Here is a 26,444-nt window from a genome sequence, read left to right as displayed (position 1 = left end):
TAAACGCACGACAGCCCTCCCAGCGATGATGCCCCGCCTCCTCAGACATATTTTATTCATATTATTCCCCGGTCGTCACGTCATTAGAGCGATGAAGTGATGAAGCGACTAATCACAGGTGATTTAAGCGACTATAGTTGCTGAAGTGGCGCTCTGTGTGAACATCTTTAGAACAGGCTCATATTCCTCTATAAACACCTGATTATTTCACCATCAGGGTGAATAAATCACTCTCTTTCAGGTGGTTACGATGGTAGTTTGTGTAATCATTGATCCATTGATGATGGCTTTTTATCGTACACGTCAGTAACCCAAGGTTTACATACTCACTTGACCCACTTCATACCAGCTGTAATAGAATCAGATACCCAGAGTTTATCGCAGGGGGGTATGTTGACCCAGAGTTTATGGATAAACTCAGAGTTTGTTGAACCTCTTTTCTGGAATACACCTCTGTGCTGTTATCATTACAGAACTAACACTAGCCTCCCGACTCAGACATGGGAAAATACACACAACAAACACACGTTAATCAAAAAAAATACAAAACTACAGTGACAAAAAAATGTAGCGAATGAAAAACACACAACACAACAACAAAAAATTCACAACTGACTCCCAAAACACACAAAATGACCATAAATACACAAAACAACAAAATGAAACCACAATGACTTCAAAAAACACGAATGGCTCCTAAAACGCACACAAAAATGAATTCAAACACACACAAATGAGCAAAAAATATACAAAAGGAAAACAAAAATACACTAAATTACTTTAAAAACAGAAAACAACAACGAAAAATACACAAATGGCTTCAAAATCACACAAATGACTCCTAAAATAAACAAAACAAACACAGAAATACACTAAATGAATCCAAACACACAACAATGAGGGAAAAAAACACAAAAAGAAAAAAAAACACAAAAGAAAAACACAAATTACTTCAGAAATACAGAAATGACTAAAAAAAAAACAAAACAGAAATGACTCCTATAATAGACAAAAGAAACCACAAAAATACAAAAAATGAATCCAAAAAATTTACATAAAGAAAAAGAAAATACACCAAAGAATCTAAAAACACAAAAAACAACAACGAAAAATACACAAATGAGTCCTAAAACAGACAAAACAAACAAATACACAAAATGAATCCGTATTGGTCATTATTATTCTAATACTAACATGACCGTAGGTCATGTGATCCTCTGATCAGACACAGTCACATGTTTGTGGCCCCGCCCCCTGTGATAATAACAGTTGTGCGTGTATTCAGGAGCGATCAGCTGAACGTGGGCGACTACATCCGCTCAGTGAATGGAATCAACCTGTCAAAGTTCAGACATGATGAGATCATCAGTCTGTTGAAGAACGTGGGAGAACGTGTGGTGCTGGAGGTGGAGTTTGAGCTGCCACCTGTGTGTGAGTACCACACGCACACACTGAGTGTGTAGTACTGATCCTGTCATTAAGTTTTGTTTTGTTATGTATATATATTTTGCTCATTTTGTGTGTGTTTGGATTCATATTGTGTGTTTTGGGAGTCATTTGTGTATTTCTGAAGTCCTTTGTGTTTTTTTAGTTGTTTTGGATGTTATTTTTCTTTTTGTGGACTTTTGGGCTCATTTTGTGTGTGTTTTCTGTGTTTTTTAGGAGTTCAGTTGTGTATTTTTGATTTCTGTGTTTTCATTTTGTGAGTTTTTGGATTAATTGTGTGCGTGTGTGTGTGTGTTTTACAGCCGTGCAGGGCTCCGGCGTGCTCTTTAAGAACGTGGAGGTGACGCTGCACAAAGAGGGAAACAGCTTCGGCTTCGTCATCAGAGGTTGTTTGTTTGTTTGTTTGTTTCTGTAAATAAACAAAAACAAAATGAAGCTGGTGATGATGATGATGATGTCATCCTTTAGGTGGTACCAGTGAGGACAGAAATAAAACACGGCCCATTGTCGTGACGACCATCCGGCCGGGCGGACCAGCTGAGCGGTACGTTTGTCCATCTGAGGCTCCCCTAGCCGCAGCATTAGAATCATTGTTTTTTCTTTATGTTTGATTATTAATTATCGATCGGTAAACAGGGAGGGCACGGTGAAGCCCGGTGACCGCCTGCTCAGCATCGACGGTATCCGTCTCCATGGCAACACGCTGTCTGAGGCCATGAGCATCCTGAAGCAGTGTGGACAAGAAGCTACGCTGCTGCTGGAGTATGACGTCTCCGTCATGGGTCCGTTTATTATTTTATTATTATGGGTCCGACTTCAAATTTACGTCTCTTTTTTCAGCTTTATTTAAATATTATGTCATCGTTTAAAGCGGGTGTCAAGCTTACTTTAGTTGAGGTGTAAATACGGACCAGTTTCAGCGTAGGGGCCACAGATTATATGCAGGAAAAGCAGCAAATTTAACATTATTGGTTTGCACTTAATATAAATGATAAAGTTTGTAAATATATCAGTCCCTGCAGGATCTTCACTTACATTTCTCTGACTTTGGGAATTTGGGGAAATTTCTTGGAATAATTTGAGGAAAATTTGCCTAATTTTGGAAACAATTTGAGATTAAAAATTAAGGATGTCCCGATTCGAGAGTTAGACACAAGTTCTCAGACGTTTGTGAATAAAGGAGTTCAACATCAGGTAAATCACTACAACGTTTGTTCTGTTTGGAAGAGACCAAACGTATTGTTAGCCTCTCTGCTAACTAGCCTGATGCTAGTGTTTGTGCGCACTGATGTTTGAGGGCGTTTTTGTGTGCTCTGCACAAGTGTTGGTTTGCGTGTGCGTGTGTGTGTGAGAATAGACCATCTTAAGTCAATCTACTGCAGTATTTTCTAAATCAGCGTCTACAGCAGGACGTGCAGGTGTGTTCTAAATCAACCTCTATCTGCAGACCTCACACTTTATTTAATAATACTTTACATGATCTAAACCTGCAATACCAACAAAATGAAGTTGTCATACTTTTCATCATAAAAACATACATTTTAATGTGTGAAACTAAATGAGGAGATTAAACATTAAGAGTTCCTAAAAGTTCATTACTGGCCTTACTTTACAGCACTGTGGTACTTTTATTTTCTTATTTGTTAACATGTCTGTTGGGTATTTTAAGATGAGGCACTATTCATTTTATATTAGACATTTTTATTTAATATTATTTAATCTTACACTAAAGTCTGAAGTGAATTTTCTTTTTAATTTATTGTGTGATTGAAGCTACGTCACAGAAGTGTTCTGTTTAGGGTTGAATGTTAAAATAAGGTGAATAAAATAAATAAGGGACATCGTGTATTTTTGCTTTTCTTTATCTTTTTAATTTATTATAGAAGTATCCGATCGGGACTCGGTATCGGCCAATTCTCAAAATCAAAGGACTCGGGGGTCAAAAAAACCTGATCAGGACATTCCTATTAAAAATGGCTGCCGTCATGTGATATAGGAAGTGGAAGACTGAGTTCTGCAAATGTTGTAGATTTGACTCAGTCCGTTGAGGGTTTGGAACCAGAGTCCTTGTCCTTGTGAGACATCTCACTCATATTACTCATGGACCAGGGTTACGTAAATAACCTAAAGTTCTATTTCATAACATTCATTTCTATGTCTCACTATGAGATTATCGTAGCTCCCGTACTGCAGACAAGCTTATCGCACGCTACACCAGCCCGCAGGGCAGCAACATACCGATCAGGAAAGGAGACCCGCCCATGCCACACATGGATCGGAGACATCCAGACAAAAGTGCGGGGGCGAGGTCCAACTTGCCACAAATATCGTGAACAGACACTTCCATGAACATGGCCCAGGAAGTGACCAAACCCTGAGTCGAATGTGCACGCAAGCCCACAGGCGGCTGCAGACCCTGACTCAAATAAACCAAAGCAATCACCTCCACTACTCAGAGTGACAGGCTTTACTTAGTAACAGGCCTCCCCTTGGAGCCCAAGAGAGGAAGAGCTGATAGCTCACTCTGACGCCCGCTATCAAATCCATATACACACGCATAGCACGTACATGACACAGCAGATGAGACCCTTGCCCACCCTGTGGGGCAGGGAAAGCCGTGAGGTCAGTTGGAAAACACCAGCCCAAGTCCTTCGGCACAAAATTTCAGATGTCACTGACACGCTTTATCATAGTCAAAGCCAGTAGCAGCACCGCCTTCAGGGACACAAAGGTTAAGTTTGCACGTCCCAGCGGTTCAAAAGGGGGGCGTTTAATGCTGCGTTCACACCGTACGTGTCACGAAATGTCCGTATGTCTAGATTACAAAGTCAATGGATAGATGAGTCTCAGATTCAAAATATTTCCGGTGCTGCAGTGCAGTCTGATCCGCACGTCAAGTGCATTGGCCGTGCGAGCGCGCTCCTGATTTTACTCATATCTGCACATTCGCAAGAGTTGAAATCATTGAACTCCTGCGACTGTTTCGCATGCTAATCAGAGCCTTTGTTTACGATGACGTCAAGTCAACACTGACACCGGTCTTAACCCATTCAACCATGGAGTAGAAGCTGTGTGTGACTACCTGGAGCTGTAGGACACGCCTTTTATAACCGGGACCGGACTAGGAAGGATTAGGTGTGGAGGAGAATCAGTGAGTAGGTGGTAGTAGCAGGTTTAAAGTTCTCTCTGTAGCACTGAGCTAGCATAGCATTAGCCGCTAATCACATCGGCTTTTTTCACTGGCGATTTATGTTTATGAGAGGAGAAAAAGGAGCACAGCTCCTCGCTTCAGCAGGCAGTGAAAGTCACCGAGTTGGATGTGTCGCTGGTGGGCGGGGCTTTGCTTCAAAGTACTTATAAAATCATGTATAGAAATAATAATAATATAAATGTGGGTCACCTGCTTCCAGACTCGGTTGCCACGGCGTCCGGGCCCCTGCTGGTGGAGGTTGCCAAGGCGACGGGCTCCAGCCTGGGCGTGGCTCTGTCCACCTCCATGTTCTGCAGTAAACAGGTGATCGTTATCGAAAAGGTGAAACCAGCCAGCATTGCCGACAGGTGAGTTTATTTTTTATTTATTTACTTCTGTTCTCTTGTTTTTACATGGAAATGTTGAGTTTTTATTAATTCCTTATTAACTTCTAATTCTGTGAATGTTTTTTTGTGTTTGTCACATTTTGTGTTATGTTTTTTTTTGTGGTTTATCAGGTTTTTTGTTTTGTTTAACAATTTCTAAAATATATATATATATATATAAATAATTTAAAAATGAATATGAGTATTAAACATAGAAACAAGTATATTGTTTTGTGTGTTTTGTGTAGATGTGGCGCTCTTCATGCAGGCGATCACATCCTGTCGGTTGACGGGAAGTCGATGGAGTTTTGTTCTTTGGCCGAAGCCACTCAGCTTCTCTCTGCTTCCTGTCAGACGGTTCGCATGGAAATCCTCCCTCAGCACCAAACCAGACCGGCCCTGAATGCACCACAACAAGGTACGTACCCTGAACGCACCACAGAGGAGACCTGGCGTTCCAGGCTGCAGCCCCCAGACTCTGGAATGGTCTGCCCCAGTCTCTCCGGGAGATGAACTGCGTGGACACTTTTAAAAAACATTTGAAGACTTCGCTTTTCAAAAAAGCTTTTAGTTAACAAGATTTTATTTTTAATTTTTACTGCCCTTTTATGATGCTACACATGTGATGTAAATGTATGTTTATTGTTTCTGTGTACAGCACTTTGTGATTTTATCTGCGAAAAGCGCTTTATAAATAAATACTTACTTACTTACGTACCTTGAATGCATCACAGTACTGTGTCACGGTCTGAGTTTACCTTGTACTGAGATCGATTATGAGTATGCGCACTACCGGAAAATGAATTTATGCTACTTCCGCTTAGCTTTTTGCTACTTCCGCCGTGCTGAGATTAAAAATTAATTTCAAAGCTAATGTTATTTGACAAGTGCTAAATGGCTCCTTTTCTTGGGGAAAAATGTACAACTGCTCCATATACGAGGCAGGAGAGATTCCAACGCCACATAGAAAGGATAGACGGGTTAATCTTCATGGTGAAGGGCACGCCATCACCAGACACCATTGTGTTTGGATTGCAATATAAATATACATATGTATGTGTGTGTGTATATATATATATATATGTATGTTTTAAAATGTATACTACGCCGTTTTTTTATTATTACATGTGTTCTGTTTGAATTTTTAGAATTTATTCTTCCTTTCACTAATTTCCCATGGCAAGCTCAGTATGGCATTCTGAGTGATCTCAGTTAACAACTTGAGTCAGTAATGGTGTCTGATGCAGCAATCTCTATATGAATAGGAATAGTTTATTCTCCAAAAACAACATTATTATAATAAAACTCCATGCAAAAAGAAATAATTTATTTAAAAAAAAAAACATGATTATAATATACTGTACATTGCAGTAAATAACAGTTAACCTAATATAACTTTATTTTTTTAAATCAGTATAATCCAGCACGGGTACATCTCATTACGTAGCAGTCACGTACTGAGATTTTAAGAGAATCTCAGCACGGAGGTACAGTCAGACTGTGACAACGGTACGAACCCTGAACGCACCACAACACGGTAATCTGTGATATGAACACATTGACCTCTCCTCTTGTCATGACCTTAAAACCCTTTCGTGTGTGTGTGTGTGTGTGTGTGCGCTTGCGTAGCTAAGGTACAGCGTAGTCTCCGCCCCCTTCCCTGGGAGACTGGTGGCTCCACCCCTCTCCTCCCTCCTTACCACTACAACACCTACCATCCCGACCAATCAGGGGGCAGATCGCTTGGCCGCCACACTACCAACCCTCGTACGTCCCCCCTCTCTCTCTCTCTCTCTCTCTCTAACACTCTCTCTCTCTGTCTCTCTCTCTCTAACACTCTCTCTCTAACACTCTCTCTCTCTCTCTCTCTCTCTCTCTCTCTCTCTCTCTCTCTCACACTCTCTCTGTCTCTCTCTCTCTCTAACACTCTCTCTCTCTCTCTCTCTCTCTCTCTCTCTAACACTCTCTCTCTAACACACTCTCTGTCTCTCTCTCTCTAACACACTCTCTCTCTCTCTCTCTCTCTCTCACACTCTCTCTCTAGCACACTCTCTCTCTCTCTTTCTCTCTCTCTCTCTCTCTCACACTCTCTCTGTCTCTCTCTCTCTCTAACACTCTCTCTCTCTCTCTCTCTAACACTCTCTCTCTAACACACTCTCTGTCTCTCTCTCTAACACTCTCTCTCTCTCTCTCTAACACTCTCTCTCTAACACACTCTCTGTCTCTCTCTCTCTCTCTAACACTCTCTCTCTCTCTCACACTCTCTCTGTCTCTCTCTCTCTCTAACACTCTCTCTCTCTCTCACACTCTCTCTCTCTCTCTCTCTCTCTCTAACACTCTCTCTCTAACACTCTCTCTCTCTCTCTCTCTAACACTCTCTCTCTAACACACTCTCTCTCTCTCTCTCTCTCTCTAACACTCTCTCTCTAACACACTCTCTGTCTCTCTCTCTCTCTCTAACACTCTCTCTAACACACTCTCTGTCTCTCTCTCTCTCTAACACTCTCAATTTCAATTTCAAACAAGTTTGCATTATATATATGTAGAATATAATTCCTGGTTATAATTTAAGGTTATGTACAGGGTTTTACATATATCAATATACACACATGTACATCTGGTTATACAAGTACGTACACATATACATATACACAAACACTTACATATGTGTTTATATATATATACATACATGAATGGGCAGACTATCTATATATACATTGCTGGACTTCCCCGAGCAGGTAGAGGAGTTAGTGGATGTCGGATAGGTTCTGAAAGTCTCTCTCTCTCTCTCAGCTTTGGGTCAGTCATTCTCTCTCTCTCTATCTTTCTCTCTCTCTTTCTCGGCCCTGGGTCAGTCACTCTTTCTCTCTCTAACCGCCCCTCCTCTCTCTCTCTCCCTCTCTCTCTCTCTCAGCCCTGGGTCAATCATTCTCTCCAGGATCGATGTCAGCCTACAGCCTGTCATCTCTCAACGTGGGTTCTCTGCCCAGGACTGTGTTTCCCAGCAGCCCGAGGAGCTCCATGATGAGGAGGAAGAACAAGAAGAAGGAGTTCAAGAGCTCATGTGAGTCACAGACTCAATGTGACATCACCGTCCTGCTCTTATCACATATAATAACTCACTTGTGTGTGTGTGTGTGCGTGTCAGTGTCCCTGGCATCCAGCACGGTGGGCTTAGCAGGTCAAGTGGTTCACACAGAGACAACGGAGGTTTTGTTGCTCGGCGACGGCCTCGTGGGCTTTGGTCTGCAGCTGCAGGGCGGAGTCTTTGCGACGGAGACGTTGTCATCGCCGCCGCTCATCGCCTACATCGACCCCGACAGCCCAGCCGAGCGGTAAGACACAGACCCAAGCTGGACACCGTCGGGCAAAGCCCAGCCGTCTGACCCTCTCCTTTTCCTGTAGATGTGGAATCCTGCAGATTGGAGACCGGATCCTCTCTATCAACGGTGTTCCCACTGAGGACTCCACGCTGGAGGAAACCAACCAGCTGCTCCGAGATTCTTCCATCACCGCGCAGCTCACGCTAGAGATCGAGTTTGACGTGGCCGGTAAGGAAAACAACAACAGAACAAGTCACTTCAGGGTTCTCCTGATATTACTTTGATGTCTTAATAATGTTCTCCTTATGTTCTTTTGATGTTCTCCTGATGTTTCATTGATGCCCTCCTGATGTTCTCCTTGTGTTCCTTTGATGTTTTCCTGATGTCCTACTGATGTTCTCCTTATGTTCTTTTGATGTCTTCCTGATGTTCCCCTTATGTCCCTTTGATCTTCCCCTGTTGTTCCCCTGATGTTAACCTTATGTTCCTTTAATTTTCTTCTGATGTTCCTTTAATATTTTCCTGATGTTCTCTACTACCCAGAGTCGGTCATCCCCAGTTCAGGAACGTTCCACGTGAAGCTCCCTAAGAAGCCGGGCGTGGAGTTGGGAATCACCATCAGCTGTGAGTTTTTCACTTGTTGGCTCCGCCCACTCCTCACTTTGTGCTCACCTACAGTTGTTCCTGTTCTCTGTCTGCAGCTCCTTCCAACAGGAAACCAGGAGATCCTCTCATCATCTCTGACATTAAGAAAGGCAGCGTGGCACACCGGTAAAACACACACACACACGGCTATGTATTTTGATTCTCCTTTAATGGACATGACAAATGGTGAATGTGGTTAAATTGTCAAAAATTAAATATGGTGAAAAGAGGTTAAAAGTGATGGGTCAACATATGTGACATTAGGTGTAAAAGTGGTAGAAAGGGTTTATAAGTGATGAACATGTCTGGAAAGTGGAAAAAATGTGCAGAAAAGTCATTGAAATTTGATGTAGAAGTGTCAGAAATGGGAGAAATGTAGCAAAAATATATAAAAAGCAGCAAAAATATGGTTAAAAAAAAGTGATGAAAATAGGTTAAAATATAGTGAGTTTGGTTTAGTTGCAGAAAAATGGTAAAACTGGGCTCAAATTGTTCAAGGTTGAGAACCTCTGCATTAGCCTCTGCATTAGATAGTGGAAATTCATGTACATCACAAGGCAGATGTAGTTAAATGAGACGTTTGTTTTCTAAATTGCTGCTGCTTTTTAAATTATTTGCACATTTATTTATGATTGTTTACATTGTATTATGTTTTTTTTGTTTTATTCAATATTTGAAATATTATGCATGTGTATGTTTGTGAGTGTGGCTTCAGTACTTGTTTCAGTTTGTGTGTATGTGAGACCCACTAACGTACACGTTGATGTTTCCATAGTCGGGAAGTTTTTTTTTTATCTACTTCCGTGTGTGTGTGTGTGTGTGTGTGTGTGTGTGTGTGTGTGCTTGCGCGTGCGTGCAGGACCGGGACCCTGGAGCTTGGAGATAAGCTTCTGGCCATCGACAACATCCGAGTTGAGAACTGCTCTATGGAAGAAGCCGTTCAGATCCTCCAACAATGTGAAGAACTCGTTAAACTAAAGATACGCAAAGACGAGGACAACTCAGGTACGAGCTTCACCTTTAATGTTCTGTTGGAGAACTTTCTGAAACATCTGCTTTAGAACCACCGACAGACACTACAGGGTTCCTCACAGTGATCCACTGCTGAAACTCATTATTAATAATGTTATTAATATTATTGTTGTTATTAATCTATGTTCTCGTTACCAAACAGTACAGATAAACGTAAACAGCATTAAAGTTACCACTAAATATAATGGTCCTTACATGAACTGATACACCACACACTCATCTGATGATAGCTATGCATTTATTTTTAGTGTCAAACTTGGCCAGGGGGCCATATCTGGCTCTTTAGATCATCCAATTCTGCTCACAGGATAAAGTAAAAATAACAGCGAAAACATGAATCATTGCATAAATGACCAAATATTTAAGTTGTAGACATCTTTTTCCATTCAAATACACAATGTTTGGAGGGGCTTTTGTTCCTATTTCACAAATTAATTAGAAATAACTCAATTTTTCTGAATTCCAACATTTTTCCCACAAAACTCTTGTAAATTACTAAACATTCATCACAAAAGTTGATCTGATATCCGTCACTTATTGATTAGATATTGTCGGCGCCTTGCACACTGCATTGTTATACATGGCAGTTAAAACTATGGCACATTAAAATGTACAAATTTATTTTTGACTAATCTGCGGCCCACCTGAGCTCAAACTGCACTGTGTTTGGCCCCTGGCTTACAACAACTGTCTGTATAACCATGAACCAGTCACAAGATAACATGGTCACCAGTCTCTCCCTAACAGTGTTTGCTGGGGTTCTCAACATGGCACCCTGGGACCCACATTAGTCCATGGTCATTAAATCGCAACCCACTTTTTTTTAGAATTTAACCAAACAAATACATTTTTACAAAATATCTATAAATAATAATAAGAATATTATCTATATATAATATTTTTGAAAACATAACTCTGTATATTTTGCTGTGCATCAAGCATTTCACAGCATGCCTGTCAAAAAGAAAAGTTTTTTTCAAGTTAAACATGAGAGACATTAAGTATTTATTTATTTTTGACTAGCTGTCCACAACTCACCCAGTATAGGTCCATGACCCACCAGTTGAGAATCACTGTGCTCCAGTGTAGATGGTTGGTCTGTGTGCTGACCCTCTCTGATTCCTACAGATGAGCAGGAAGTGTCAGGCAGCATCATCTACACGGTGGAGCTGCAGCGGTACGGAGGTCCTCTAGGAATCACCATCTCTGGTACGGAGGAGCCGTTTGACCCCATCATCATCTCATCTCTGAGCAGAGGAGGACTGGCTGAGAGGTAGGAGGACGCCATGGTTGAAGTAGAACAAGATCATAAGGAAATGTTCAGTGCCCTCTGCTGGTGGTGGAGGATACTGCACTGAGTTTTGTGTGTAGTTCAGATCCTGGCTATTGTTGTGTAGTTATTGTGTTGTTGGTTTGTGTGTGTAGGACGGGAGCGATCCATGTGGGTGATCGTATCCTGGCTATAAACAGCAACAGTCTGAAGGGGAAACCTCTGAGTGAAGCCATTGTTCTGCTGCAGCAGGCTGGAGAAACGGTGACACTGAAGATTAAGAAGCAAGGAGAGCGTACGCACACTCTCTACACACACTGATCATCATACACACTGATCATCATACACACTACACACACTGATCATTATACACACTGATCATACACATTACACACACTGATCATTATACACACTACACACTGATCATCATACACACTACACACACTGATCATTATACACACTGATCATCATACACACTACACACACTGATCATTATACACACTGATCATACACACTACACACACTGATCATTATACACACTGATCATCATACACACTACACACACTGATCATTATACACACTGATCATACACACTACACACACTGATCATTATACACACTGATCATACACACTACACACACTGATCATTATACACACTGATCATCATACACACTGATCATCATACACACTACACACACTGATCATTATACACACTACACACTGATAATTATACACACTACACACTGATCATCATACACACTGATCATCATACACACTACACACACTGATCATTATACACACTGATCATACACATTACACACACTGATCATTATACACACTACACACTGATCATCATACACACTACACACACTGATCATTATACACACTGATCATACACATTACACACACTGATCATTATACACACTACACACTGATCATCATACACACTACACACACTGATCATTATACACACTGATCATACACACTACACACACTGATCATTATACACACTGATCATCATACACACTACACACACTGATCATTATACACACTGATCATACACACTACACACACTGATCATTATACACACTGATCATACACACTACACACACTGATCATTATACACACTGATCATCATACACACTGATCATCATACACACTACACACACTGATCATTATACACACTGATCATACACACTACACACACTGATCATTATACACACTACACACTGATAATTATACACACTACACACTGATCATCATACACACTGCACACACTGATCATTATACACACTGATCATCATACACACTACACACTGATCATCATACACGCTACACACACTGATCATTATACACACTACACACTGATCATCATACACACTACACACTGATCAGCATACGTGACTGCAGTGTGTGTGCGTGTGTGTGTGTGTGTAGAGTTACTAAAGGATGAGTTCACCCAGAATGTAGCCTTATTCAAGAAGTTCACAGCGTTAATTTAGCCTCGCTAAATGAGGAAGTGTAGGACAGTCCTCTGCTGCTGTCATCTCTTTGTAGCGGAGGAGGGGCTGCTGCCTCGGCTCTATAGGCAGCTTTTTTAATTTATTTTTTTATTGACACGTGCACTCCATTCAACTATTACAATATATACAATTCACACATTTACCCGTTTATATAAAGCATAAAAATTATTTACAGTCATATACAATTTACATATGTACATAAAGAAAAAAATTCTTAGGGTACTTTTACTTTAATCAACAGAATTAAGGATTAAAAAATATCCTAAGTTTCCACTGCTCTTTTGTCTTTTACTCCATGTAAAGACGTCTAATATTAGTCTATTTTCTTTATGCAAAACTCCATACCCACTTATCATCCTTAACCTTATACCGACTACATGACATTCAACACTTTATACACTCTAATCAGTCATAACATTATACACACTGAACATTTAAGTATTATACCCTTTTATCAAACACACACACTAATCATTCATGTACACACTGTTTATACAGAGCTTTATACACACTTATTACACACACACTGTTTATACAGAGCTTTATACACACTTATCATTCACACACTGTTTATACAGAGCTTTATACACAATTACTCTATTAAATAGAACATTGTATGCAATTATTTTCCCTGCAGTGTCCAGCCCAAAATCCTGCGTGATTGGTCCAAACATGGGCCTGGGGGTGGGACTTAACCCTGACGGTCCAGATGGAGAGGAGGAGCCTGTTGTCATGGTAGCACCACTGACCAATCAGAGGGTGTTCAGTACTCTGCCGTCAGTGGACAGCGCTGTGGAGTCATGGGATGGATCTAACATGGACTCCAGCTTCACCAGCCCCGGTACTCATGACTTCTAACCTCTAACGATGACCTCAGCAGAGGCGGAGCTAACAACAAGGTGTTTTTGTTGCCGTAGCGTTTCAGTCGTCTCCGTACACTTTCCATGAGTGGCGCAGCGCCAAAACCGCCAACAGCCAATCGTCTTCTTCAGCTCGGCAGAAAACCAATCCTCTGTCAGACCTGGGCCTGAGCGATGACGACTGGGACCGCCCACCGATGGGAGGGTAAGACCTGACCCCTGACCTCATTGGTTGAACTTTAACACATTGATGGGCTTAGTAATGTAGTCCATGAACATTACTAATTTTACTAATTGTGGTCCATGGTCCTCTTTTCTGATGAAAGTAAAGTGTGTCTTTCATTCTGGAATCAAGATCCAAGGGTTTGAAGGAAGACGTGTGAGGAACAGAACCCAAGCTGCTTGAGGTCCAGTGTGAAATATCCACTGTCAGTCATGATTTGGGGTGCAATGTTCTGTTCTGTTCCTCACCCGTCTTCCTCTAACCACTGGCCAACAGTCCAGTCCTTCGTCTTCTCTTTTTTTTCTGCAAAAACTGAAAAATAAATGGTGATTTCTTCACAGTATTCTAATTTTTTGAATTTCTGTGGGTTTTATGACCTGGAAGCCCAAATTATGTAACAATAAAGAAATAAATCATTTAAATTGTGGGCCCTGAAACTATAATCTATGACAGTTTAACTTTTTTAATGGAATTGTGGAAATTAAACAACTTTTCCATGACATTCTAATTTTCTGGAAAGGGTCTGTAGGCCGCACTCTATTGGCTGATGAGGGTGCCCTTCAGACGACTCGGCAAATCAGAACAGGCAGGTAGGCGGGTTGCTACACTCAAGTTAGGTTTAACACAGATTTCCGTGTTTCAACCAGTTTCAACTGATGAGTTTCCTTCTCCACCTAAACTCATCTCCTCGCTGCCCCACATTTACATATCAGTCCATTTACAGCTTTTTATGGTCACTTTTTACTGGAACCAGCCTGATACACCACTCCCCAAGTTCGGACTCTTCGGTCAGAATACGGACGTGACCGCTTCTGAACAAAATAAACGTGGTATTTGGCAATATTATGCTGTTAATCATTTCCTTTTCTGCAAGTGAGTATCGGATACGATACTCACTTGCAAAAGTATTAATACTAACAGCGCCGTGTTCATCTCTTAATATATCTATGGTTCATCTCTAGTTTTTTTTTCCTCGCCTGTTTCAATTGACACAACTTTATTCGCTGCTGCAGACACAAACAGACACATGTGTAGCCCCTCCCCTCAGCTGCAGCTGAACACACTACTAGGGCCCTATAAAATCCGCTTTAACGGAATTGACCAATAAAAACGGTTAAACCCTGAAATGGACAGAATCAATATGAAACACTCCGCCTACCCTACCAGCCCTTTTGAACCGGCAAAGAAATATGCAGCCAAGTCACTCGAAGCACAAAAATAAACAGGGCTGTAGTCGAATACTTAAGCATACTCATTTTTTAGCCTATTTAAATACTTTTCCTATGATCAGAACAGTTGTTTTTAAATTTGGCACATTGTTCTTAAAAAATATTTAATAGTATTTGTTTTGCACTATGTTCTTAAAAAACGTTATTTAAGTTTTTATTGCTGCTAAATTTTGCTATACTTTTTCAAAGAAGTGTAATAGTTTTTGTTGTTTACAAGTGTTGTTAAATATTGCACATTTCACTTAATTTAAAAATACTTTATATGTTGTTCATAGTTTGTATTCTCAACTTTATAAAAGGAAATTATGCTTCTAAATTTTGTCTTTTTTTTTTGCCCTGTGGTATCAAAAATGGTATCGAGTTTTAAGTTTTTTTCTGAGTATTGTTATTGAGTTTGAAATTCTAGTATCGCGAAAACTCTACTCCTGAACAAGACTATCGCGGTGATTTAACAACTTTAAGCAGTTTGTTTCCTTCTATTACAAACTCTTACTGAAAAAAAACTGAAAAAAGCCACAAATTAGCCATGTTACTGTTTAAGCCGCAGGGTTTAAAGTGTGGGAAAAAAATAGAGGCTTACAGACCGGAAATTACGGTAGTTGTGTGTCATCTGCATAGCTCTGATAATCAACCTTACAGTTCTGTCAAATTTGTCCTGGAGGAAGCATATAAAGGCTAAACAGAAGGGGTCCAAGAACAGAGCCCTGAGGAACCCCACAGGACATTGGTAATTTGTCAGATTCAGAGTTTCCAAGCTTAGGCTGAACGACTAACCTGGTCGGCACCAGGTTTTGTTCTGTATAGGAGTACTAAAGCCCCGCCTCCTGACCAATCAATTCTCTTAGAAAACGACCTGCCCATTGTTAGAAGATCCTGGTTGGTGCAGATCTTTTATATATTCATTTTAAACTAAACACCTAACCTGGTCGGGACCAAGTTATGAAGTAGATCAGATCTGAGCGATTATATAAGCCCCGCCTCCTGGTGCACTGCACTAACACTGTTGCTCTTTGTTGTCATTATGGATTTATTATCATTATATTTGTTTAAGATCATAAACTGTTCCTCCTGTAAAGACGGTCGCTCTGCCAGTTCTCTCCTTCATTGGTCAGACGCTGCAATCTCCACCCCTTTTATGTGAACACACACGTACCAAGGCTGAAATCAATTAGCTTAAGTTAGCATGTTGTTATCGACCGTCATAAGACAGCTTCTCACTGACAGGGAATGTTTGGTTTGTTGAAGCCCGCTAACAGGGATTAATCCAGGATATAATTCTCTAGATTCTTAGCATAGGGCCTTAATGACCTCTTTCTTACAGGCGTGTGTTTGTGTTTCAATCATGTTATTAATGATGTCTGAGGATCTCAGTCCACTGTTGTTTGGTTGTTATTGGTTTGACCTCTGACCTCTCCTCTAGGTTCTCTGTGGTTCCGGACGGGACAGAACCAGACCAGGAGGAGAACTTCTGGTCTCAGGCTCTGGAGGATCTGGAAACATGTGGACAGAGTGGAATCCTGAGAGAGCTGGAGGTCAGAGACTCTTCATCCTTTAACAGACAACTGGGTGTAAAGTAAAATATGGTAGTGGTTTAGTTAGTGACAGCACTTCCTGTTTTCTATCAGCTTTAATGAGTACAGAGGAAGTATTTCAGCTGATCGAGGAAAAAGCACTTTGCCTGTGGGTGTACCACTTCGAATGGTCATCATTATAACTGGTGACTCTTGTTTACATCACGCATTCATTCACACTTTCTACTATAAACCAATCGCAACATTAGACGAACACCAGTCAAACCATAACACCAAACAAAGTCACCAAGACTGTTGCTAGCTTAGCTCACGTTAGCATTAGTAATGACGTGGAAATGACTGCTTTTCTTCCAGGACTCTGAAGAAGAGAAAGAGGAGAGGAAGCTCCTCCCCCTGGTATCAACCTGCCTCCTCATTGGTCAATAACAACACGATCAGGGGTTGTTTGGTGACCTCTGATCAAAGTGTGACTCTAACATTTAACACACAGCATGAACATGTGACAGATTGAGCTCATGCAAGGCCTTATGGGTAGTTTGCTATGCTTGCTTCTGATTGGCTTTGAGCTGTGTGGGATGATTCTGGGCGGGGCTCCTCCCCCTGGGTCGGACCAGGACCAGAGGGTTTTCTGTTTGTACACGTCTGTTGAATCTGTCACTTGGTTTGGTCCTGTTTTAGTTCCTGACTCTCTGATTGGCTGTTCCCAGGCAACTATCATGTCAGGCTCCACCCTCAGCCTGAACCATGACCCCACCCCTCTACGCAGCACGCTGGGTCGACAGGCAAGTTTCCAGGAGCGCAGCGGCTCCAGGCCTCAGGTAGCCTCCGCCCACTCTCCCACAAGTGTGCAGGTGTAGTGTGAGTGTCTGACCGTGAGCTCCTTAGGTGACGGCGCGCTCCAATACGCTGCCCTCAGACCCTCAGCGCAGAGCCTTCGCCATGAAAAAGATGAGGCAGGAAGTCAATGAGATCCTCAACCAGAACCCAGTAGAGCTCCACAAGGTAACGTCTAGAACAGGGCGGGGCCACTGTTATCATTGGATCACATCCTGAGGGTCACATGATCAACATTCACATCAGCATTTAGAATAATGACCAATCAGAGCATTGGCAGAAAACAACATAGACTTTGTGTGTTTTTGTTGTCGTTTTGTATATTTTTGGAGTCTTTCTGTGTATTTTTGTTATTTTGTGTATTGTTTTTTTCTCATGTTTTTTTGTTGTCATTTTATATGTTTTTATGTTATTTTTATGTTTTTGTTGTCATTTTGTGTGTTTTTTGGAGGAATACTGTGTTATTGTTGTCATTTTGTCTTTTTGGGGTCATTTTTTTGTATTTTTGTTGTTATTGTATGTATTTTAGTTCTCATTTTGTGTGTTTTTCTGTTATTTTGTGGTTTTTGTTGTTATTTTGTGTATTTTTGGAGGCATACTGTGTGTTTTTGTTGTCTTTTTGGGGTCATTTTTGTGTTTTCTCTTTTGTCATTTTTGTTGTTATTTTATGTATTTTTGTTCTCTGTGCGTTTTTCTGCTATTTTTGTGGACTTTTTTGTTGTTGTTTTGGGAGTAATTTTATGTATTTGTGTTGTTTCTTTCGTGTATTTTTGCTATAGATTTTCAGACTCATTTTGTGTATTTTTTGAGGCAGTTTGTGCTTTAAATTTGGGGTGCTACACAAAATTTTTCTGATATATAGATATATACGTATTCAATAATAAATACGCTGCGACTGACAGACTGCATATTTTTCTAAAGGCGTATTTTTTTATTTGGTGAAACTGATCTTTCTCGTGGATTTCCAACTTGTGACGTTTGTTGTAACCATTTGTTGCATCTTCAGCTAACTCTGGAGAAAGACTCGGATCTGGAGGACTTTGGCTTCAGTGTCTCTGACGGGATGTTGGATCGTGGTGTTTATGTCAACAACATCCGTCCTGGAGGGCCGGCGGAGAGATACGGTCTCCAAGCCTTCGACCGAATACTGCAGGTAAGAACCGAACGATGACCTCGACGAATGCGCCATAACGCATCACATTCTTCATTCCTTTTTTAACCCGCAGATCAACCACGTTCGGACCAGAGACTTCGACTGCTGCCTTGTGGTCCCGCTAATCGCAGAGTCTCCGAACCGCTTGGAGCTCGTCATCAGCAGAAACCCGTCCTCCATGACGTCCCTGCTGGCTAATCACAATGACAGCACAACCAACAATGGCCACGTACCTCAGCCAATCAGCAGCGAGCTGGGACCCTCCGAGGACGGCACTCCCATCAAGTGGACCCAACCGGGAGACGGACTGGTTCCCCTCAAGGGTGTGGTCACTAACACCTCTTTATAGCAGGAAATGAACTGGTTTACTCTGAATTTAACTGGTTCTAACCAGGCTGGACCAGATATGTCGGCAAACTGATTTAGGTCCATTAAAACTGGTTCTGAGTGCTACACGACCTCTGGAGAACCTTTGATGCCGACAAGTTTGAAAGCACACTGATAGTCCTGAACCAGCTCTGTATACTGGAACCACACTACTGATCCCACTGGAACCACTACTGAAGGTACTGACTGGACCAGTTTAATATTTATGGTTACTGTACCCCAAGAGCCACTAACAAAAGCCACCACCGAGAACTGGGTTCTACCAGTCCTGCTGAATCCCAGAGCCACATCCAGTGGTCCAGTTGTTCTCGGACCACTGGTCCCTGTTAAAGATATGAAAACAGGGCTCTACAGGGACTTGAACCATAAGAGAAGCACTCGGCCGCTCGATCGAAGTCTTTACTGACTGAGACATGGTTCTAGTTCAAGCAAGGGAAACAGGTAATAGTCTTACTGGTTGTCAAGACCATTGGGTTATACCAGTCCTGTTAAATCCCAGAGCCACAACCAATGGTCGTGTTCTTTTCGGACCATTTGTACTGGTTCTAGCGGGAACTAGAACCATGTTTGGAGGTCTTTACCGCTGTACAGTAGATCCATCAGTTTTTTTTCTGGTTTTAGGATAATGTGGTTTTTATCCAAAGCAGCACGAATGCTAGCGGTCTGACTGAATCATGGTTCTAGGTTTTGGCCTCAGGGTACCGGAACTGGTCCTACTCAAGCCAGGTAAACGGTCAATGGTCTCACTGGTCCTTAAGGCTAGAACTGGGTTGTACCAGTCCTGCTGAATCCCAGAGCCACTGCCAATGGTCCTGTTGTTCTTGGACACCTTGATACTGGTCGTAGAAGCTGAGAAATGGAAATGGTGGACTACAGGAATTAGAACCAGGACCAAAGGTCATGAATGCTCTACATCCAGTATTTTAGGGTCTTTGTTTCCGAGCCACTACAAGAGGTCTGAGACATGGTTCTACTTTTTGGTCTCATGGTGACAAAGCCTTCAGCACTGGCAATGGTCTTACAGGTCCTAAAGACTAGAATGGGTCTTTAGTGGTAGCAGAACTCTGCCATCTGCTTTACTGACATTAGAGCCACAACTAGTGGTGTTTGTGGTTCTTGTTTATGGTCAATAAAACCATATTCACTAAGCCTGAGCAATAGCCACTGGACTCACGGTTCCTGAGCTATAGGAGTCTCAGCCGCACAAAAGACAGAAGGGAATCAGATCCAGAATCTACTAGGAGAAAATAAAGTCTTGTAAGGATCTAGGGATGCTCCAATCGAACATGCACAAGCTACCAATTGATATTCGACAGTCTTCCTCTTCGTGCTCAAATCACCGGTCTAGGAATGAGTCTTCTATGCTGCTATTGAGGTAACCACAAGTTCACACCACAGTGGAGGTCAGTTTTGTTTTTCTTTGAAAAGAAATATTTTTAAAGTTGATGCGTTGGTTTCTAAGGGTGCACTCACATAGACGGACCCTGATGTGTTTAAATAGCTTTAGGATTTGTTTGGTCTGATAGTCCTCTTCATTTGGTTGGTGTGAACACGCAAACACAGTCTAGAGTGGATCAAACAGGAAAATTCTAGAGCGATTGTTTCTGCCAGTCTTGTAGCATTTCCAATCGAAGTCTAGAGCGATTAGGTTTGCTGTGAACACTAGTGCACTTGTGGACTTAAAACAGGAAGTATCAGAGATGACGTTGACCGCACAGCATTTTTGGTGGACAGGAAGAACTGGCGACGGCCCAAAACAGGCAACAACTGGAGAAGGAAGAAGTTTGTGAGCACTTTACAGCACTGGCTTTGACCCATAGACCAGAGCCTCTTCTTCAGGTTTCTGTTTCTCTGCCTAGAGAAGTCTCTACTCCTGTAACTAGTTACAGTAACTGTTTAGCTCATAGAACTGTTTACAGTAACTAGTTACAGTAACTGGTTAGCTCATAGAACCAAAGGCTGTTTGGAGCAGATCAGAAGTTGTTCTCTGAACGCCAACCCAGACAAAATTATCAACTGTTATCCACCCATTCAGACCTAGTCCACCACTAAACCGGTGGTAAAGCGGCCTTAGAAAGTGGTTGGATATTTCTAATGAGAGTTATTGTACCGATACTCTACAAAAGGGTTAAAAACATAAGCTGGTTTTCCAGGTTTCATTCAATAAAACATGAAGAAGAAACTCTTTAACTTGATTAACAACTCATAGTTCAACACATTACATTGTTCTTTAACAGTTTCTCACTGCTGGCTATTCTTAACCACACACTGTTGCACTCTTTCCAAAATGTTTTGCCAGAACAGAACCAGGGTTCCAATGCCAAAACCCAAGACCCACGTCTGTGAGAAAAATGCTTATTTCAGGCCTACCTTAAACCAGGTGATCCGTACCCGGCCCAAGCTTTTTAGTCACCTAAAGTCGGGGTTATTTAGTTGGTGTCAGTGGAACTGTTCTCGAGTGAGTATGTGGTGAGGTCATGTGCGCCGCAACTGTCCATCCACAACAACGATAGCGCAGACAGCATGATAGAAGTGGAGAATCAGCTCAACGACCATCTGTAGAAATCCATGTCAAACTAAAGGAGCAGAAATGAGAACCAGTTTGTAAATATTTTCGTGTTCACACCAAACCTATGTAGCAAAAACCATTGCAAGAAACTAATTCTGGTTTGTTTAACTTAGACCAACCAGAACTGGAGTTAAAATCAAAGACACAATGGGCCGGTCAAACAATCTCTGACATCCAGGATTTTATTTTGAAAATCAAAAAGGGAAAAGTTTCAGTTTCTTTACTTTCTTTGACTTACTTTACAATATTTATCAGCTCTTAGCGACTGGAGCATCCCTATAGGAGCAAAAACTAGGATTTTAAAGTTCAGATTTTGGTTGTGCCATAACCTCGATGATGATGAAGATGATGAAGAAGACCGCAGTTCTTCTTTTTTCTACTGTTTACACTTGTCCGACTGGCCACACTGTGTACATGTGTGTGTGCGTTTCTGTGTGTAACGTGTATGTCCAACAAAAGGCCAGTTAAGCCCCACCTACATCCCATATTTTCTTTTTGCCTTGACCCCGCCCCCTTTCCTATATATTTTTTTCCCCTGCGACCAATTTGCAGCCAAGTTCTGAGCGATTTAGCTGATTGGCTGGAACCAATCGGAACGAAAACTATCCTTACTACTTTGTGATTGGTTCTCCAAGACACGCCCACACACACACAAAACAACCAATCAGAAGCCAAGCATGATGCCTCTACTTCCTATGACACTAAACATGCTAACAGTTGTTGTTTTTGACTGTTGTCAATTTGTTTGTTTGTTACCATGGCAACTGAAACTTGAAAAATGTCAAATGTTTAAAAAAAAAAAAAAAGCGAAGCGGTTCGTGAAATGTTCAGTTTTTTTAAAAAAAGCATCCTGATCATAACCCTGCCCCTAAAAAACAACATCTGAATGGAGTCATGTGATGTGTGTTTGTGGTGTGTGTGTGTGTGTCTGTGTGTGTGTGTAATGATGTCAACATATTCCCGCTCTCTCCTCAGTCTGAACTTACGTTTCAAACCGGCCAATCAGAACCCTCTGCAGCAATGACCAATTAGGAGCTCTGTGATTGGTTTGGAGCCAACTTCAAAAATTGCAATTTGGGGTTTTAAGCACAGAAATGAGGCTAACTATGCTAACAATTAGCCAGCACACTGCTACGTTAGCACAAAGCCCCAAGGTAAAGCGGGTTAGCACCAAACGCACAAAGCTAACGTTGAATTGTTTACTTACAGGAAACACAAGATAAATGCTAAGCTAACCAGGGCTGCAGCTATCCTTTTTTTTTTATAATCAATTAATCTTTAGATTATCTGTTGAATTCAATTAAACAACTATTGTAATAGTGAAAAAGTAATTCATAAAACAATGAAAATGATAAATATCTTTGTATCATTCTGGAATATTCTGGAATGAGCTAGAACGACAAAATGTATGAAATTAAAATAAAATCAGGGCTAACAAACAGATGCACATTTAGTCGTGACGTTAAACTCAGGGCTAACACTGGGTCAGAACCCGATTAGCACAAACAACGTAAATAATACCTAGAAATAATTCTTAGTTAGCACGCAGCACATTTCCTGTTTATATTAGCCTGCCTAGCACGACGCTAATGCCTGGAAGTAGATTTATTTGTTAAACCTGAACTAACAGGTAGCACCAGGTTAATTTTCCTCTATTGTTAGCATAGCACGAAACGGGCCAAAGGAGGAGGCTTATGACCCTGACAGGAAGCTAGCTTGGCTAATTAGCTTCATTAGTATACCTCACAAAGCTAACTGGTTTTGTACAAAACATCTAGCTAACACAAACACATGAACCAGTTATAAGAGCAGTGACTACAGGGCTAATGAGTAGTTATCATTTATCAATGTGATGCTAATATTAGCTACACAGCTGCTATTTATGAGGCTAGCACACAGAAAACAAAGGGCAATACTAGGTTAGAGTGTGGGGGCGTGGCCTCTATAGAATGGAGGGCGTGGCTTCATTGAGACTGAGGGGCGTGGACTTGTTTATGTTAAATAGGGGCGTGGCTTTCGAAGGGGATATATACTGTAGATGAGGGTTTGATGAGGGGGTGGAAACTCGTCAGGGTTTGACAAGGGGGCGTGGCCTTGTTAGTGTTTCTGACTGAGATTTAAAGCCATACACACTGTTTTGTGTTTTCTGCCTGTGTGAAACAATGCAGGGATTTCCACTGTAATTATCCAGCATCACACACACACACACAGCATATGCACACACACACACACCTTTATGCAGACACACACACACACACACACACTGCCATTGGTTTCCATGTAGCCTCCAACCAATCAAACTGTATTTTCTTTAAAGGAACAGGGATGTCGTAAAGTATTTTTGTACAAATTTAATACGTTGGTAGCATGATGACGTTCCTGCTGTTTGTCAAATCAGGCTCCAACACACACACACACACACACACACACACACACATGCCTCCCCTTTGTATGGACAATTACTGAGCAACAATAAACACCACAAAGACCTGAGCATGTGTGTCTGTCATTACTTCACTCAGGATTTACAAAAGTGTCTGCAGAACGTGATCCTTTATTAAATATTTACACATTAATTAATCATCTCTATTGTTTATTCACCATCATCTTTACAACAAAATGACATGTTTGTAAGTACGAGCAGCTCCTCCAACTTTCTACTGTGATTAAACATTCATAGCTTTAGCTTTGTTAGTAAATAACTACATTTACATTGCAGTTAAACAGATTTGTTTGTGGAAAAATGGGATTTTTAAGATTAAAATGGGGGGGGGGGGGGCACTGTGTACATGGTGGTGGTGAACCAAGATGGCAGCATGTCTCATGTCTCTTAAGTGTTTGTCTATGTTTTATTATTTTAAAAAAATATTCCATAGTTCTTTGACAGGATTTTATTGTCTTTTATCCTACTTAAACATGGCAGTCGGTTATATTTAATCTGTGCACATTGGATTTGGAGGTCTGAGCCTGAGCCTGCTACTGTGAGTTCCCTTCTACTGCTGCAGCTAAGATTCATGACACTGCCATTGCCACTCAGGTCTGTAATCCTCATTACTTCATCATTACCTGTTGTGGATGATGGCGAAAGTTCTTACTTTTATTTGCTTTATGGGATCTAACTACAAACTGTTGTCTCTGCGCACACTGGAAAGACACTGACAATCACCTCAATGTGAAAAGTGTTTTATTCAAAAGCACATGCCCTATAGCTTCTCTTTATCCAGGGACACCTCCTGTACAATTGGAAAGTGATATAAACGTGTCTCCAGCCCTGCCCAGAGACCAACCTAAACTCAAGTGTATATTTTCTTTGTATAACTATCTTATCAATCCATTAAATGGAGGGGCTTCAACATATCAAAGAATTGAAAGTAAATCTATTGCTAAGCAGAGGTTGTTGATTGCTTTGCTTCTACTTTTGTCTGGAAATGTGCAACCAAATCCTGGAGCTGAGCTTCTCTGCTCCCAGACACCCGCTGATTTTAAATCATTGCCTGGTCTTAAATATGTTCATCTTAATGTACGGAGCTTACTACCAAAGATGGACATGGTCAGAGTTTGGGTGAAATCAACAGGTGCAGATGTTATGATCTCAGAAACTTGGCTTACTAAGTCAATTACAAATGAAGACATTAACATTCTTGGGTACAATGTTTACCGCACCGATAGGCCCAAAAAAGGTGGGGGTGTGGCTATTTATGTTAAATCCAGATTTAATGCTTCAATTGTTCTTTCCCAGTCAATCCGTAAACAAATGGAATTTTTGGCCTTAGATATAGAAATAGTTAAATCGCTACATATTACTGTGGTTGGGTGTTACAGACCTCCATCTGCTTCAAAGGAGGCGCTAGATTCACTAAAACTGCTTTTGAATCAGATAAATTACACTGAATTACTCATGGCAGGTGATTTCAACTGGGACTGATTAAATGCAACTTCTGATGAATTTAAAAGGTTTTGTGATTCTGTTAATCTCACCCAGTTAGTCAACTTTCCCACAAGGCCTAATCCCAGAAGTCCTGATAAATCTACTTTGATTGATTTGATTTTAACTAATGTGCCTCATAAGTTCTCTTCCTTGGGTGTCTTCTGTAATGATTTAAGTGATCATTGTGTTGTTGCTGCTTGTAGAAACACTAGGATTCCAAAGTGCAAACCCCGTATTGTTTGTAGAAGGAATCAAACATTTGAATGAACAAGCCTTTCATCACGATTTGTCGATGGTGAACTGGAAATATATAAATCTAATCCCTGATGTAGAGCTAGCGTGGACTTTTTTCAAAGACACTTTCATGCAAATTATAAATAAACATGCACCTCTGAAGAAATACAGGGTGAAGGGGCGAGAAAATCCTTGGTTTTCTCCAGAACTGGCCGACAGCCTTCATGAGCGTAATAAGGCCTGGGACAAGGCACTGATTGGTCCTTCTTCAGACAGCTTAGAAATAAATGCACTTCGCTTATCAAAAAGGCCAAATCAGGATACTTTTTGTCGGTCACCACTGAGAACCTCAACAATCCACAGAAATTCTGGAAAGTGATCAAGTCCCTGTCTTTGAACAAAAACACAGAGACTTTTCCTACATTTGTACTTAATGACTCAGTCCCAGTTTATGATAGAACTGAAGTCTTGAACTGCTTTAACCAGCATTTTTTAACATCTGGTTCTATTTGATTCAAAAGGAATAACGACAATCTTCCATGTTTTCTGGAGATCTTTTTAATTTTAATCCTTTTACTTGTCACGAAGTGCACAAAGCTCTAAAAACATTAGACCACAGAAAGCCCCCTGGACCTGACTTGATTGAGCCTTACTTTTTAAAGCTGGCAGCTGATTTTATA

General features: G+C 41.1%; 1 protein-coding gene across 7 annotated transcripts in view; it reads left to right on the top strand.

Annotated features, from left to right (window-relative positions):
• The window catches only part of grip1 (glutamate receptor interacting protein 1), a 53,802-nt gene extending 29,707 nt beyond the window's left edge, over positions 1 to 24,095 (top strand). For 3 of the 7 annotated variants that reach the window (XM_028449250.1, XM_028449248.1, XM_028449251.1), the window contains exons 4-26: positions 1,286 to 1,431; positions 1,749 to 1,832; positions 1,915 to 1,990; positions 2,083 to 2,228; positions 4,857 to 5,004; positions 5,271 to 5,440; positions 6,652 to 6,789; positions 7,937 to 8,086; positions 8,171 to 8,357; positions 8,428 to 8,573; positions 8,889 to 8,969; positions 9,047 to 9,116; positions 9,850 to 9,995; positions 11,151 to 11,295; positions 11,448 to 11,587; positions 13,453 to 13,656; positions 13,733 to 13,880; positions 16,548 to 16,659; positions 17,014 to 17,055; positions 17,367 to 17,477; positions 17,545 to 17,661; positions 18,500 to 18,646; positions 18,720 to 24,095. In XM_028449250.1, coding sequence (XP_028305051.1) covers positions 1,286 to 1,431; positions 1,749 to 1,832; positions 1,915 to 1,990; positions 2,083 to 2,228; positions 4,857 to 5,004; positions 5,271 to 5,440; positions 6,652 to 6,789; positions 7,937 to 8,086; positions 8,171 to 8,357; positions 8,428 to 8,573; positions 8,889 to 8,969; positions 9,047 to 9,116; positions 9,850 to 9,995; positions 11,151 to 11,295; positions 11,448 to 11,587; positions 13,453 to 13,656; positions 13,733 to 13,880; positions 16,548 to 16,659; positions 17,014 to 17,055; positions 17,367 to 17,477; positions 17,545 to 17,661; positions 18,500 to 18,646; positions 18,720 to 18,995 — 3,130 coding nt within the window. In that variant the 3' untranslated portion in view covers positions 18,996 to 24,095. The remainder of the gene's footprint in view (positions 1 to 1,285; positions 1,432 to 1,748; positions 1,833 to 1,914; positions 1,991 to 2,082; positions 2,229 to 4,856; positions 5,005 to 5,270; positions 5,441 to 6,651; positions 6,790 to 7,936; positions 8,087 to 8,170; positions 8,358 to 8,427; positions 8,574 to 8,888; positions 8,970 to 9,046; positions 9,117 to 9,849; positions 9,996 to 11,150; positions 11,296 to 11,447; positions 11,588 to 13,452; positions 13,657 to 13,732; positions 13,881 to 16,547; positions 16,660 to 17,013; positions 17,056 to 17,366; positions 17,478 to 17,544; positions 17,662 to 18,499; positions 18,647 to 18,719) is intronic. The other 4 variants (XM_028449252.1, XM_028449253.1, XM_028449249.1 and 1 more) reach the window with 3 other exon arrangements.
• The last annotated feature ends 2,349 nt before the right edge of the window (positions 24,096 to 26,444 follow it).

Source organism: Gouania willdenowi, chromosome 6 (assembly GCF_900634775.1).
Source record: "Gouania willdenowi chromosome 6, fGouWil2.1, whole genome shotgun sequence".
NCBI lineage: Eukaryota > Metazoa > Chordata > Actinopteri > Blenniiformes > Gobiesocidae > Gouania > Gouania willdenowi.
This window is presented reverse-complemented; position numbering and strand designations above follow the sequence as displayed.